Consider the following 15,813-nt stretch of genomic DNA (forward strand, 5'->3'; position numbering starts at 1 on the left):
TCATCTTTGCATTTGTTAGTAGAAAAAATATGTTTGAAAGGAAGCTGCTATTACTTGTTTTAATTTGTATTATACCTGATGTTCTCAAATCAAAATGGCTCATTGGCGAGTAATTAGTGAGTCTATATGCCACGACGAGCTCACAAGTTCGATTCACAAATATAATAAATTAAACATTAGTGTACTTGAAAATAATTTGATTGCATATTAGTGTTTTCATGTGAAAAAGCATATACCTCTAAATGTTTACTACTTTTCTAGTACATATAGCTCTTCTGATTTTGGAATACTTTAAATCAGAAAATCCGTAGAAAATCTACAGGATTTTCAGGTAAAATCAATAAGGTTGGCTTGCATGGAGTGGTACAAACTACAAAGGGTGTAGCTCCCGGCTGTAAACATATCGGTGACCGCGCAAGACTTTGTTTATTTTGCCGATCAACAACCCTGCATGCTGTAGGGTTGACATTTTCCTATATTTTAATTTATTTTTGTAGGCCAATTTTTAAATAATACGCCTAAACAACCCGTACACACTCTTTTGGAAAACATGAGCACCAACGAGACTGCTGGCTTTTTGGCATTGGGACCTTTTGAAACACTCGTGTAGCCTTCAAAACCAAGATTCTCATAAAATACAGTTTTATTTGCTAAATAGTTTACTATACCTAAATATGAAATAGTAAACTGCGATAGCATTGAATCAGAAAAACAAATAATAATTTATTATGTTATGGTATCGATAAAATTAAGCATACTTTTCCCCATTTCGATGCATTGTGATTTTTTTTAATGTGAACTTGTGTTCACATTAAAAAAAATGATTGTTTGAAAAAAACATTGAAAAAAAGATGTTGTGTTGATTTTTTTTAATGTGTGTGTTCACTATGGTGAAGAATTTAAAACTGGCTCTTGCCTTATCTGGAATCGAACCACACACTCGTATTCGAAAGACTGGTGCTTGAGTGACAGCCCTAACCAAACTGTTACAGAAACTAGGGCTGTCACGCACGAGTATTTTCCCGATTTTTGACAGTAGTTTTTGTGATATGTTTTTATTCTATTTTCCTGTACGCCCCATCGTATTTGCACAATAGATGCTTGAACGAATGTATTGACAGGAATGTAAGTGACGCATCTGTTACGAAGTGAATGAATGGAATGCTGAGTGAACGAATTGTGTTAGTGAACGAAGTGAAACTAATCAGGAACTATTATTGGGTCTACAGAGAGAAGTGGAAATACATTGATGGAATATGATTAAGAAAATGTAGTTGGGAATGAAATAAATAAATGAGACATAAGTAGGTAACCTCCTATTTTTCTAAACAGCCCGATTAGTTTATCGAAAAATTATTATTGGACATACATTCGAAATAACTTTAGGCTGCTGAACACCTGTTAATTGCATAGGTATTATCATTCCAAACTATACCGATAAAAAAGATAATTTAAATCCTATCTAAATCAAAAATAACTTAGCACAATCTCTTAATACCTTCATTCCAATATCTCTCAAAATCCTATTACCAAGAAGGATTTAATTAAAAAAAAAAGCTCCAATGTTCTTTTTTTAAAGCGTCGTCTATCTATGCAATGTAAATCCAGCTGTTGAGGGTAGTGCGAAATTGGATTTAGAAATGGGAATCGAATGGCGGACCTCGTTGAAATCTCGCAATAATAGAAAGAGGCTGTTGAGTTATTCTATCTCGGATGTAGGCCGGGAGTTAGTGACGTTTTACCGTGGGAGATTTATTTAGATATAACACGTGACTGTAAAAGTAGGTACCAAAAAAATATTTATGAAAAAATATAGTAAAATTGATACCTATTGGTCTGCAGGTTGTTGGAAAGAGATACCGTGGCCCTGGTACTGGTGACATTAAAGGCCTACGACGGACGGAACACGACGGGTTTTAGTCAGTAAGAGTCTGACACTCCCTCACCGCTGCTAAGTGCTAACCCACAGCGGGGTCATTTGATGATTTTTGATGTCGTTAAAAAAATACCTATTGTTATTTTAGTAATATGTTGGAATAAACTGCTTTCTCTATGATAAGTTTTTCTGTAAGAGTTTAATTAAACTCTGAAAGTAATTCCTAAAATAGATTGTGAAAATATTTATTTTTCCTGCTCTTACTCAATATCTACGTTCGTGATTAAAACCCGACATGCTTATGTCAAACAAAAACATTAATTTGATAACAAGTAGCCTAGAAACAATGAAGTTATAAATAATAACGGAAATAAATTCTTATCTCATTAGGTGAATGGATAAACACAGACTGCTAATTAAGCACGACTCAGATAACGTCTGGTAATAGAAAACTAGTTTAGATGAAAGATAATGATAAGGAACCATAATCAGTGATTTGACCCAGGATTTTGACCGAATTACTGTTATCAAATGCGATAGTAACTCTGTCTGTCAGTTGGACCAAAACTGGTGCACCGTTTCAGGTTTTTATGGAAACGAGAAGTAGTTTATTCAGCATACTAGTAACAGCTATTTGTTATAGTCTTAAAATTTTGGTGTTAAACCTGACGTGATTGAATGCAGTTATTCAGTGACGCCTAGACTTTTGGCGATGAACTCAAACACGACTTCACGTATTTACCTACATGCGTTTTTCAGCATTATAGAGTTATTTATACATAACTATTTATTACATACCCTTGTTGCATATACCGCTTGTGTCACAAATTAAATCCTACTTTCGATTTCATTTCCAAAAACAAAACTTCTAAAGACCCTTTGAAATCGTGGAAAATCATTATCCGTTAATTATTCATACACTCCACAATAATATTTCTCAGAAAGAGAATTATCTTAATTAACAACAAAGATGCTGCAAGTGTCACAGTGTACATAAACACGTATTTCACACATATCTTGTGGTAGTTCGCCTCAGATTGTCGGCTTAAACCTTGCACTTTGAAATATGCGACATTGTGGCTAACCATGATATTGCATGATACTGCATACATGCAACCTCAGTTTATGGAAAGTAAAAGTGACACAGTGTTACACAGACATACTTTAATATGTCACTACTAATATTATAAAGCTAGAGACTTTGTTTGAACGTGTCAATCCTAAGTTTGTATTCTAAGATCTGGCAGAACAATAAATTATTTCAGTGTTAGATGGCCCATTTATTGAGAAAGTGCACAAATTCCGGGGTACGAATACTGAATATTTCAAAGCTTATAGATGATGATAGAAAAATACCCAGAGTGTAAATATTTCTTGATTGATGAATGATGATATCGTAGATAAAAAATACTAGTTATTTACTAATACGGTTAATTACTCTAATTTCTTATCTAAGGAAGGACTTTTCCACACAGAATAAGACGATTTTAAGGATAGAGTAATTCGTATATGAAACAAGATTCTAGATCCCTTCTCCCAGTCTACAGCACAATGTGGAAGCATCAGCTCTGAGAGCCACCTATAGAATATTGACCACTGCTACCCCTTGACGGAGCAAAAGCTTTACCCCCCGCATTTGAATAATGTTGGGTAATGGCTCCGAATTTAACTTTAATGTTCTAGTTTTAGGTAGGGTAAGTTAAATACGGTGACAATGTGGTGGTGACAATGTTTTGGAAGACTTGAAAAACTGTCTATTATATAGCCTTAAATAGTCTATTTATATGGTTAAATATGGTGGCAAATGAGGCACACTTAGTAGAATTTTTGTTGGTTTACTTTTTAATTACTTACTAGATTTTGGCTTTGATCTAGTAACTAAGTAGATCAGAGCCAAAAATGATCACTCGACCCTTCTTTTGTGAATAATCGATTTAATACGAGTTCAGAATCAGACTAGTACTATTCCTAGTAATTATAAATGCTAAATTAACTCCCCTTTTTTCCTGTTTGTCGCACTTTGATGCCAAAACTGGTGAACCAATTTAAGGTACATAAATAGTTTATTTAAAGCCAAGGGAAAAAAAGTTTATTTTTTATCCGGACACGGGAAATAGTGCCATTTAAAACACAAATAAAACCGCGGGGAACATCTAGTAACTTCACAAACACATACAAACATAACACATTTCCACAACCACGTGGGCATTCCTTACGTTGCGGTGTCATGTCCACATTCCTAAACTACTAGCTATGTGGTACAGAACTATGTACCACTTGTGGGACGGTTGAACTATGTACCACATGTGGTACACGTCTCGTGAAGCCGCAAGATGCTGTGGCCTGAGGTGTTGAGCGGCCATATTGGTTTGTTAGTAGTAGGTATCTAATTATAGAATTGCAATATTAGTAGTATGAGATCTGTAAAGGGTAAAAGTCTTTTGAACTATTTTTAGAGAAAACTGTGTCTTTTATCAATTCAACGACAAATTGTTCGTAGTAAAAAAATAAGACGTAGAGTGGTAGAAGTTTTTGACAGATGATGGCTTTTTCAGTCTGAAGCAGTGACGTATGTGAGTGAAAGATGCTGCTAAAGGTGCTTTACATAACGGAATATTTTCGCAATATATCACTTTAATTGATAATTTTAAAGACATAGGTACTTAAAAATCATTGCATACTTAAACAAAGTTAAAACAATAAAATTATACATTCATTCGCCTAAAAATAACAAATTTTAAAAAACCCCAGTTATCCAAATTACTACCAGCGGGTTGTGAAACTTAATAAAACGTACTGAAGGGTTTAATAACCACTATATTTCTCTCGCTCTAACATGAACTAAAAGGGTAGGAATGAAAGAGACGACGGTATTGTAATGGGTAGCTAAGTGTATGGGCATTTGCGCGGGGAATTCATATGTGTCGGCGCAAAACATTCGTTATTATCTACTATTACAAAGGTTCTTATTTCAGTCCGTTCTAAACTTGTGTTTGGTTCATGTGAAAAGGGAAAATAGATGGATAAGGGCCGTGTTTAGTTTTCGTATCCTACTCCTTTTCTCAAAACAGCCTTCTTCATAGAGATATACAAAAGAAAATACTGGGTTCGATTACAGTCGAACTTCGAAACTCCCCGTTTTCTTTGAGGTCGGCTAAAACAATTTGTAAATAAGCAAAACATTTGGCGTACGAAACCTGTAAAAAACACTCAAAATATGGTGGCAAATAACAGCCTGTTATTAGTTTCTAAACACTAATTTAACAGCAAAAGTACTCAACAAAGAGCCTGTTAAAAGTTCCTAAACTTTAATTTAATAGCAAAATATGCAATCAGTTCTTCACTTATTTTCACAAACCCCTCCTCTCATAGCTTGTGCCACAATATGGACGATACAGAATCTGCCGAGCGTATGTTTAATCAGCACCCTGTGGATATTGCTCAAGCAATAAAACATGCTGTGTAAGCCTTCATAGACGTATCGTGTTACATACACAAAGACGATTTTGTTAGTGAATGTGTACCTAGTTGTTATTTTAGTTCGTGGAAGTTATTGTGTCAAATTGTAATTGATGTCTATTTGATTAATATATTCATAACAGAAATCAAACATATTTTTTTTACAAAAATCATCTTATATAACCAAAAATAAATAAACGGTCAAAGAATGTAATGTAATTTAATATTTATAAAAAAAGGGTATAATTTAGGCGGTCACCAAAAATATTTTTAAGACTCTAAGCTGAGGCACCAAATAAAATAAACAACACCAAAAAAAAAATAAATTGACTTTATTAAAAGGGCACTAAAGTATCTAATGTTATGATCCAAAAAAAATAAAATAACATCAGAAAAATCGCAAATCTCGCACAAATATTATTTTTTGTTCCCAAAATGGATTAATGGTCACCAAATTCTATCCAACTAAAAGATTAATATTACTACCAAAAATCAAAGTTAGTGACGAAAACGAATCGCTGCAAAACCGACTCCACGTAGTCTTGTCTGCCCTACCCCTAGAGTGCAATTCAAAACCGCGTAGGCGCAGAGGGGCGAGGCGGCCTGCGAGCTGAGGCGCAGGTAGTTTCAGCGCTCGCCGCCGCGGCTGAGGCTGGCCGGCGGAGCCGGCCAGAAAGCCGAAGCTGCGTTGGTGAGCGTGAAAACCAGCTGCGACGATAAGCTCGCATGGGACCGCCGGAGCCCCGCAGCGCCGGAGCCGTGACAGAAGTCATGCTTGCTGCATGTCGCGTGCTTACATTTTAAACGCACTGAGTTACACACAAATTCGTATAACAATAAATAAACGACGTACGTTTGGGAACCCTAGTATATTAATTGGTATTTGAAAAATATTCTAGCGATCGTTAGCTTTTTTAGTCTAACAAAAATGACCAAATTAGGAGTCATGGTATTACATAATTGGTAACATCTAAGTAGTGACAATATATAATATTTGGTCTAAAGTGTATTTTAAAGGCGTCCATATATTTTTTTAGTAGTCAATAATACGAAAAAATGGTTTTATCTAATAATATTTTTGGAAACGTTATTTGGTGACCATTTATCCATTTTGGTAACCGTTTAGAATTTTTTTGGTAGTAAAATAGGTACTATTTTGGGTGGCGTTTAAACACAAGCCATAAAAAAATACATTTTGATAGGATGAGACCAATATTTAGCGTTAAATATAGACCATGTTATAGTATCGTCACAGATTGCTAAATAGATTTTTATTATCGGGTTATTCTCTTTTAATTTCATAAATATCACACTCAAGACAGACTGTTTGCGACAAAACAACCAAGTGAAACCACCTAATAATATTTTGTAAATTATTTTGTGACGGCATCGAATAAGGGAACCAAAAATATTAACCAAAAAACCTGTAATTGATATATTTATCGTCTCCTAAGCCTACAAGCCTGAGGATCGAAGTAACCTGTCAATTATAACTACCAACGTTTATTTATTGGTACACGACTAACAGTTAGTAATTGGAACACGTTAGCCGAATAATAACGAGTCGTTTTGTAACTCGTTGCTATTTTCCCGTGGCTTTACTTTTTCAAACAGGCATCCGCCAGTGGTTTTACCAGCTTTCGGGGGCAAGTACTTCTCTAGCCTGTATGCCATGTCTTTTCTCAGGCTCCAGATTATCTGCGTATAAAATTTAATTTAAATAGGTTCAGTGGTTTTGGCATGAAGTGAGACAGACAGACCGACATATGAAGATATAATTGCTTGTGCATTTATAATATTACTAAAGATAAATCTAGGTTCTTGTGTAAAAAAAGATGCCTGGTTTCTTTGGAAACATGGATATATAAAGACACTAACTTCTGCAAGTGGTTTCACCCGCATCCCATGGGAATTTCTGCAAGAAACTGGATAAAAACCCTATAGCTACTCAATAAATGGGCTATCTAACAATGGAAGAATTTTACAAATCGGACCAGTAGTTCCTGAGATTAGCGCGTTCAAGCAAGCAAACAAACTCTTCAGCTTTATAATATTAGTATAGATATTTAATCATTCATCTAGACTGTATATCTTAAAGTAAAGATATAAAACTGCAACCCACAGCTTTTAAAAAGGAAAAATCTCACCGTATTTGCAAGGCAAAAAACGAACATAAAATAAACTGGCATCAGCTGTTTGCGTGACTAGTAAAAGTCCGCTAAGACAAAGGGTTATTGTTATTTCTACTCTAGCAGATTAGCTATGGCCGTAATGTACTGCAATATTATTTACCTCAATAAGTATTTGCGTAAGTATTTTAATCTGAATTATTTTTGGAATTGTTTGAGATATCTTATTTTTGTGTGATTTGGATTATCGTATTATTTTTAGGTGATTAATTGCTGCTTTTGTTGTCCGGCTTGATTTCGAATCCAAAAATGTGTGGTGTATCTTCGTAAATGCAATTATGAGGCCTTGATGTCTATGGTGACGTTTAGTTAAAAAACAATGATGTAACACTGAACTGTATGACTGGTGGAAATCATTTACACCTACAGGGTTCCTCAGTCGAATTATAATTCGAAGGTTTAAATACAAAATAATACCTATAGATAAGTAAATCAAATACTTTCTATCTTGGGTACTTAGAAAGTATAAGTACTTAATTTTCGTTATCATCATCCTCCGAGCCTTTTTCCCAACTATGTTGGGGTCGGCTTCCAGTCTAACCGGTTGTAGCTGAGTATCAGTGCTTTACAAGGAGCGACTGCTCTATCTGACCCCTCAACCCAGTTACCCGGGCAACCCAATACCCCTTGGTTAGACTGGTGTCAGATTTACTGGCTTCTGACTACCCATTAAGACTGCCAAGGATGCTCATTAGTAAAAAAAAGGAAATCAATTATGTCTTTCAAGTACCTATTTCAGTAAAAAATCAGAATACATTTGTAGTTTCAAAGTGCACCGCGTGATTAATGAATGAAAGTGTCGTCACTAGCACATCGTCACACCATGTTATTATAATCTAATCTATCTGTTAATCCATCCAGTCGCCAGTTCCGGATTAAAACATTAACTTATTAGTCTTAGTATGCACATTCATTCATTATGCTTCATATATACTTACGCTGTTTTTGATAGGTATGGATTAGTCAATGAAATAGCTAATTGCGTAAGATAATATGGGATTATTTCTAGAATCAATGAAAAAACAAGGACATATTTGGCTATAGTTCAGCTATAAATTGATTTATGATGAGAAAAATAATGGTATAAAGACGCGAAAATGTATGTCGATGATTGCATAAAATGTAATGGGAAATATAACAATGTGAATTAAGATGTAATTTCTCTTTTTTATTATTTGTATTTTTTTATAATAGTTTTTTTTGTAGTTTCGTTTAATTTAGGGTTTTACATATCATAACTGTAAATATCGTTTAATAAAAAATGAATCTTTTAAATTTTCGTCAGGAATGTACAAATTAAAAAATACTAGTCTTCTTATTTTTTTAAAGCTATGAACCCTATCTTCTCAGGTCCTGTTCCTATTTTCATACAATGCCCATGATTTCATTCAAGCAACGAATCAAGCAATAAGAACTTCTACAGAACCAAATATGACACAATACATACCAATTAATTTCAAAACAGATTTACGAACAAAGATAAACATAGATCCATATAATCCAGATTTAAAGATTCATTCACTAATCTGGTTCTAGAACATTTTTTCTATACAAGGCGTTGTTCTTCAGTTTAGCCAAAGTAATTTATATCTTATCGCTTAAGTAATAAAGCTGAGATTAGTGCAACAAGCAATCTTATCTATTACTCATATTTGGGTCTGTCCTGATATTGTTTTAATATAAATACGCGAAATTATATTTCGAAATCACAGTTTGACAGCTTTATACGCCAGCAATCGTTTTGAGAGACATCCAGTAAATTAAATTCTGAGGTGAGCTCTGAATTTCAATAAATACAATATTGTATTATTTTGAATTAATCAATTTTATAGTCAATTACTTGGTTTAATTTGAAAGTGACGTTAGAATAGGGAAAGTAAAAATAATATCAATTTTTATCGACGGATAATTAAACAAAAATACTCGTATATTCGTTAAGAGTACCTACTCTGTGTCATTGAAAAGTCTGTCATAGTTTGATATAAAAAAATGTTAAAGTGGTTGTATATTCTTCCCACTCAGAGACATTAGGCTCGACTACCTACGACGTGGTTACGTCGTAGTTACGCATACGCATCCGGTCTGCTCGAGCCTTTAATGGTTAGGTACTTAAGCCATTCCTTAGTGAAGGATTTGTTTAACATCCCGTCACTAAGGAGTGACTTAAGTAATCATTAAATGTCTCTGAGTGGGGAGGTAAGTATATTAAAAATGTATTATGAACTTGCGGATATTTCTCTCTATCATCCATAAAAGTTTATTGACGTATAAAATAAATAAATTACAATATTTTTTCTCTTGTTACAGCAAAATGAAATACATGCTCATCATCGCATCCGTTGTTGCTTTGGCTGCAGCCAGCCCCACCCGTGGCCTAGTGGAAGTCGGGCCTGGCGGTCCCGCGCCAGTCCTTCCAGAGCCCATCGCAGTCGGACCAGCCATCTTAGACTTCGAACCAGTAGATATTGGACCTGCCCCCGTAGTCCCGGAACCTATCGTACCTGTGCCAACACCTGTGTTCCCTGTAGAAGACCTGCCAAATCCAGCACCCGCTAATCCTATTGTTCAAATCATTTTGAACATTAATGGACAGGTATCAGTGCCTGGTATTGTGGTCCCCAAACCTCCAATTGGTGTGCTACCTACACCTGTGCAGGTTGTTGATGTCGCTCCGGAACCTGTAGATATTGCACCTGTTCTGGTACCTGAACCTATTCAAATAGGTACACCTGTTTTGCCTATTCCTGCTCAAGTGATGCCAGATGAATTAAATTAAGATGAAGGAGGCGTTAGTGTTAAGATTTGTGATAAGAAAATTATTGTGATATTTTTTAATAAAGTTTTTTTTTAATAATTAGTGGTCCTTTATTGTTTGCTCTTTTAATAGCCATATCAATTTATAATAGTCAATAATCTAGTAGGTATCAATAGTTATAAATCTTAGATCACAGCTAATGGTACTATTGAAGATTATGGGATTCCTTTAAGATACAATTTCGTCATCATTGGGGATGATCTCTCATCATCATTCATGTTTCTGGCTAATACTTAAGTATTTTGCTTTCTTTAAATGTTTAACTTATTGTACATAAAAAACAAGCAACTCTGGATTATACAGTGTCTGCATTACTAAGTTACAAAATAATACAGTTTTAGATGCTAAGTCATAACGTTAACATTAAGACATGACATGTGACATAACTATACTATTTTTGTAAATTGTGTGTCTTAGTAATAAAAATCTTGAGATTCAATTTAAGAAGTAATCTAAATCTAATAGGATACCTAATGCTCGGAAAGCCTGTTCCATCCTTGACCGCCTTTTATTTTGGATACAATAGTGATCACTCGGAAACCTATTTCAAATTTTAATAATAATCTAACTAATGTTTAAAACTATATTATGTGCGTATTCAAATGTTTACCATGATGTCCATAGCTTATGTATTTTTTGAGGTCTTTCCATCGACCTCAACATATGTAGTTAGTTAGTTAAACTCGGGAAATGGGTTTTCTCATAAGTATACCCTCTACCATCTCTTTCTTCTTACAAATACTTATGACTGACCACAGGCCGATTTGTAAGTTTTTATGCAGGGGGTAATATTTGAACCGCTGGTCGGATTTCCAAAATTCTTTCACTGATAGATAGCTACAATGTTCCTTAGTGTCATAGACTTTTTTATTTTGGTACGGGCAGCAGTTCCCAATCAGGTAAAGGACCAACTAAAATGGTTTAATTGTTGAGGGTTGTGGCCTAAGCTGTCGACCGATAGTTCAGTAGATCGTTAAATTACTGTTTATTTAGAAAGTCATTGTGAATCCAATCATAAATGTTGTCAGTCTGATACTGGCAGAATATTTCGCAACTGTGCTTTTAAGATGGAATATATTACTTTTTAATTGGAGGTATGTTTAAATTAAATGATGTCTATTTGGTATTTATATTTTGTGGTCTGTAAGAGTGAGCGGTCCTGCATTTTGGCCGGTGAGTACCATAAATATTTTGAATTCGTATAAACTATTACTTTATATCTTCAAATAAAAGATACAGTTTAAAATTAAGGTTTTAATATACAAATAAAAAATAATATTCCGAAACTGACATGTTTAATAAGTCATAAAACTGCCAACCAGCCTGAATTCCAACAACGGAACATATAGGCCGTCGACTAGCACGACATCTTGGCAAGTGGTTGTGTAGGTGTTCACTCAAGTGCGCAGTTCCTTCTCAATTGTTGTTCAACTTAGTTGAGTGCGTCAGGCAGCACGGCGACGGGGCTGGGCAGCTGGGGCACACCGATGGCAACAGGCTCAACGGGGACCACGGGAGTGGGGAGCTCAGGGGTGCCGATGACAGCGGGGGCACTCTCGATGACCTGGACGGGCTCAGGAGCAGCCTCCACAACCTGGACGGGCTCAGGAGCGGCTTCAACAACGGCGACGGGCTCAGGCACGATCACAGGGGAAGGAATGCTGATGGGAGTGTCGATCACGTGGCTGACTCCGTTGATGTTCAGGATGATCTGGACGAGAGGGTTGCTGGCGGCAACATTCTCGGCTTCATCAACAACCTGGACGGGCATGACGGGTACAGGTTCGACGATAGCGGGTCCAACGGCGACGGGCTCGGTGTCAACTAGTGCGGGTCCAACGGAGATGGGGTGAGTGGGGAGTAGGGCAGGGCCGACGGCGATGGGTTCGAATTCCAGTATAGCCGGGCCGACTGCGATGGGCTCGAATTCGGGGGCTGGGATGGGACCAGCACCTCCGGGGGCGACTAGGCCACGGTGGGCGGGGCTGGCCACGGCCAGGGCGACGAAAGAGGCGATGACGAACAAGGTATTCATATTTGCTGTGAAGGAAAATGGTTTGTTAGAAACTCTCTCGGACAAAATAGTTTTAAGGTAAAGTGATCCCAATTATTTGTTTGAGAAGAATGTAATAGACTTCGCAAGATATGTCACTTATCACATTTGACAGAACAATATAGTTATTATATAAGATTCACTTCTTACCTGCTTTTTGTTTGTTAGGTCTTATACAAACTATGCTTAATTAGAAATAACTTGTGGTTTTTATACAAAACTGTATCTTTACCGCGGCCCGGTCGATAAATAGAAGATAATATTTTATTGCTGTTAATCCGGATATTAAGATACAATAATGATAAAACTTATGGATGGATTACAATGTATGATTGATCATTTTACGTGCGATTCGCAAAGTATTGAAGGATTAGTAAAAGATAATCATTGTGTAGCAATGGCTGTTGCTATTTTGGGCATATCAAAATAATTAATATTTTCGGAGAATGAGTTGGCTAACCAACTCATTATCACAAGAACACAACTTATCTATAAAGAACATTCGAAAAAAAATATAAATTTTCAAGTTTTTCTCATTTTGTTTTGCATAATTTTACATTACCTATGATTTTTCAGATCCTTATAACACTAGCCTCCGCCAGTGGTTTCACCCGCATTCCATGGTTTTACTCCCCGCATCCTCATCAAACGGGCTGCCTGATCCTCCTGCCCTTTATTGATCACACTGATTCTCCTTTAAGATAATTTTATGCCTTCAAATAAAATATTTACGGCGTGCGTTTAGCAACAGCCTGTATACAGCATACCTTTTCTTTAAGGAAAATTACCGTATCAGGATTTTTATTGCAGTTTTATTATTTGTTGTAATTATTAATTTTATATATTTTTATTATAATTTGACTTTCATAATACAAGTTTTTAGCACAGATTAACACTAGGATAATTTATTGCATAGGTTTACATAGGAATGCAAAAATCAATGTTACCTTTTTCTGGGTTTTTGGTCATCGTTTTTTAACTTTTTCAAAATAGTTTTTGTTTGTTTTTCAGTGTCTTCGCTTTTAAGAGATTGGTTAAATATTCAAATGTTGCATGTCGCTTTAGCATATGGCGACATCCCAATACAGTAGATATAATCAAAGGTTTTATGAAAAAAAGTAACTTATACTTCTTTTGTCCCTTTTAAAATATGACCTTTTAAATTATTATCAAAGTAAATTAAACTAGATTAAATAGAGTTATTGCTATCATTAATTTATGACACCTGATTAAAAATTAAAGAGTAATAAATAAATATCGAGTTATCACGTTGACTGATATCGGTTTCAGATAATTAGAGTAATTTAGTAAATATATTGAGCTTCCTCAGTTGATTATTAATTTCCTTGTTATAATTATTTAGTTAGTCATGGCCTCCATTTTGTCCATTTCACACTAACATTACAAAGACGAATGTGTGTTTTTTTTTACTTCTTAAAATTGTTTCATACTTCTTCACGCTCAAACAGCTGAACGGTTTTCATGAATCTTGATAGTAATATCCTATAGCTTTTATAGGATGCAGTTCCCACAGGAAGCTAGTAAGATATGAGTTTAATGGTAGACACTTTTGTTCCAAATGTACATAGTTGTCAATATTCCCGTTCAAAATTAATTAAGCAGACGAAAACTAAAAACCGCATAGAAAATAATAATCTCACATTATTTATCAAGTAGATCCCATCAAATTACGTTCAAAACCAGGCCATTATAACAGCTAGAAATTCTTAATTAGTTTGAAAGTCCCACATAACTGTTAGCTGACTATAGTAAAAAGTATGAATACTAAATAGGTAGAATAGCAGCGTAATATAGCCAGTGCAAGCTGGCGCAAGCCTCTACACGCTTCGCTCGTACGGTCATAGATTATGTAACGGTTTAATTAATATAGATGGGAGATTAGGTAAAGAATATTTACTACAGTAACTTTTCAGATGGTAGGTAATATTTTCTGCTCTGTTTTAGCTGCATCTAGTCATTCTGGAAGCCGACCAAAGACACAAAGTTGGGAAAAGGCTAGGCAGATAATGAGGATTTACTGCGATACCTTGCATCTAAAATGAAATCTAAAATGTACATTTAATATTTTCTTTATTTACAACTACTTTCTGGATCATTGTGAAATTATCGTTAAATTATTCTTTATCACAATTTTCTTCTTTCACATAGAGCCTCGACAGAAACTACCAAAATGACACCACCCACGTTCCTTCCCTTTCAATATGTGGCAAAATAATCGTTATTGTCTTACGTGGTCAACAGGCGTGGCTAATAAGCGGAGGCGATTGCTCGTGGCTTGCAGGTTTCGTGAGGACGTTTCGTTTTACGCTCCGTTCGTTTTTATTGGCTATCCGAATGAATTGTGGTTGGTAGGTATTTATATGACATTTTGGAGGTATAGTACATGTTACGGGAAACGGACTGAATTTTTCTGATTGGTGTTTTTTATACAGATAAGGATTGCTCAATGCGGGTTGGTGATTTCATACTTTGTAGTCCAGGTTTCCTCAAGATGTTTTTCTTCACCTTTAATCAGTCATTGGTGCCCAAGATATATTTCATGTCTCAAATACTTTATTACAGCTAAGCTTCAAGTTTGACCTAAAATACAAGCGTTCACACAATAAACCAAGGAAGTATCCCATCTGCATATAAATAATCTTTGGCTCGTTGCGGCAAGTCGTAGCGTGGATTAAATCGCACGCAAGCGAATGCACCGATGGGCTAATAGCTCACACAGACATATTGACAAACGTTTTCATTATTTTACTAGGTAATACTGCCAAATTCCAACTCTATAGTAAATGTAGTGAAATTGTATAATTGATTAATTGTTAAAATATGATTTGTAGCAACCACTAATGAATGTGGCTAAGTTTTACGTATGAGAAATTCTATAATTTAATATTATGATAGGCGATAAGTCAAGGCATAAATTACTCAGTTTTTTCATCAAATAATTTAGAACGAAACGGTACTACACGATAATCAAAACGTAACGTTTCGAAACACGGAGGAATTCATCATGATAAAATAGTCGCCCATTCACGGACTCATCTCGTTAAGCGTTGCTTAACCTTATGATCGACTGGCCTACTAAGCCATGACCATATAAATAAGTCAACTCATTATGCCTTACAGTCGCAATGTTTTCTAAGGTTCTCATAATCAAAACTTCTAGCAATTAAGGTGTATTTCAGTAGTGCATTGGACTGCTGCACGATACACCACAGGCTCGCGATATCTTTCCGCTTGATTTGCGAAACAGGTTTTGTCTGACAAACCTGCTGAGTTTCACCTGGACATGCAAAACCTAGTACTGTACAAAATCTACTGTAGGTAGTATTGGAAACTACGGTTTGAATGCTATGTAAGTAGTAATGATAGTAAAACTTTACAACAATTGTAAAACCATTAAGAG

The 15,813-nt window shown here is 35.4% G+C and overlaps 1 protein-coding gene and 1 non-coding gene across 2 annotated transcripts; one reads left to right on the top strand and one right to left on the bottom strand.

Annotated features, from left to right (window-relative positions):
* Window positions 1-8,936: 8,936 nt before the first annotated feature.
* Window positions 8,937-10,381, top strand: LOC110372915 (uncharacterized). Its single transcript, XR_010278187.1, has 2 exons — window positions 8,937-9,296; window positions 9,832-10,381. It is a non-coding gene; the product is annotated as an uncharacterized LOC110372915 (transcript).
* Window positions 10,382-11,617: 1,236 nt separating this feature from the next.
* LOC110372923 (uncharacterized) lies at window positions 11,618-12,683 on the bottom strand. Its single transcript, XM_021329950.3, has 2 exons — window positions 12,543-12,683; window positions 11,618-12,379 (listed from the first exon to the last, which is right to left on the bottom strand). Exon 2 carries the CDS (start codon window positions 12,372-12,374, stop codon window positions 11,772-11,774), a length of 603 nt encoding a protein of 200 aa, XP_021185625.3. The 5' UTR covers window positions 12,375-12,379; window positions 12,543-12,683; the 3' UTR covers window positions 11,618-11,771.
* Window positions 12,684-15,813: the final 3,130 nt, after the last annotated feature.

This window comes from Helicoverpa armigera, chromosome 3 (assembly GCF_030705265.1).
Source record: "Helicoverpa armigera isolate CAAS_96S chromosome 3, ASM3070526v1, whole genome shotgun sequence".
In the NCBI taxonomy this organism is placed as follows: domain Eukaryota; kingdom Metazoa; phylum Arthropoda; class Insecta; order Lepidoptera; family Noctuidae; genus Helicoverpa; species Helicoverpa armigera.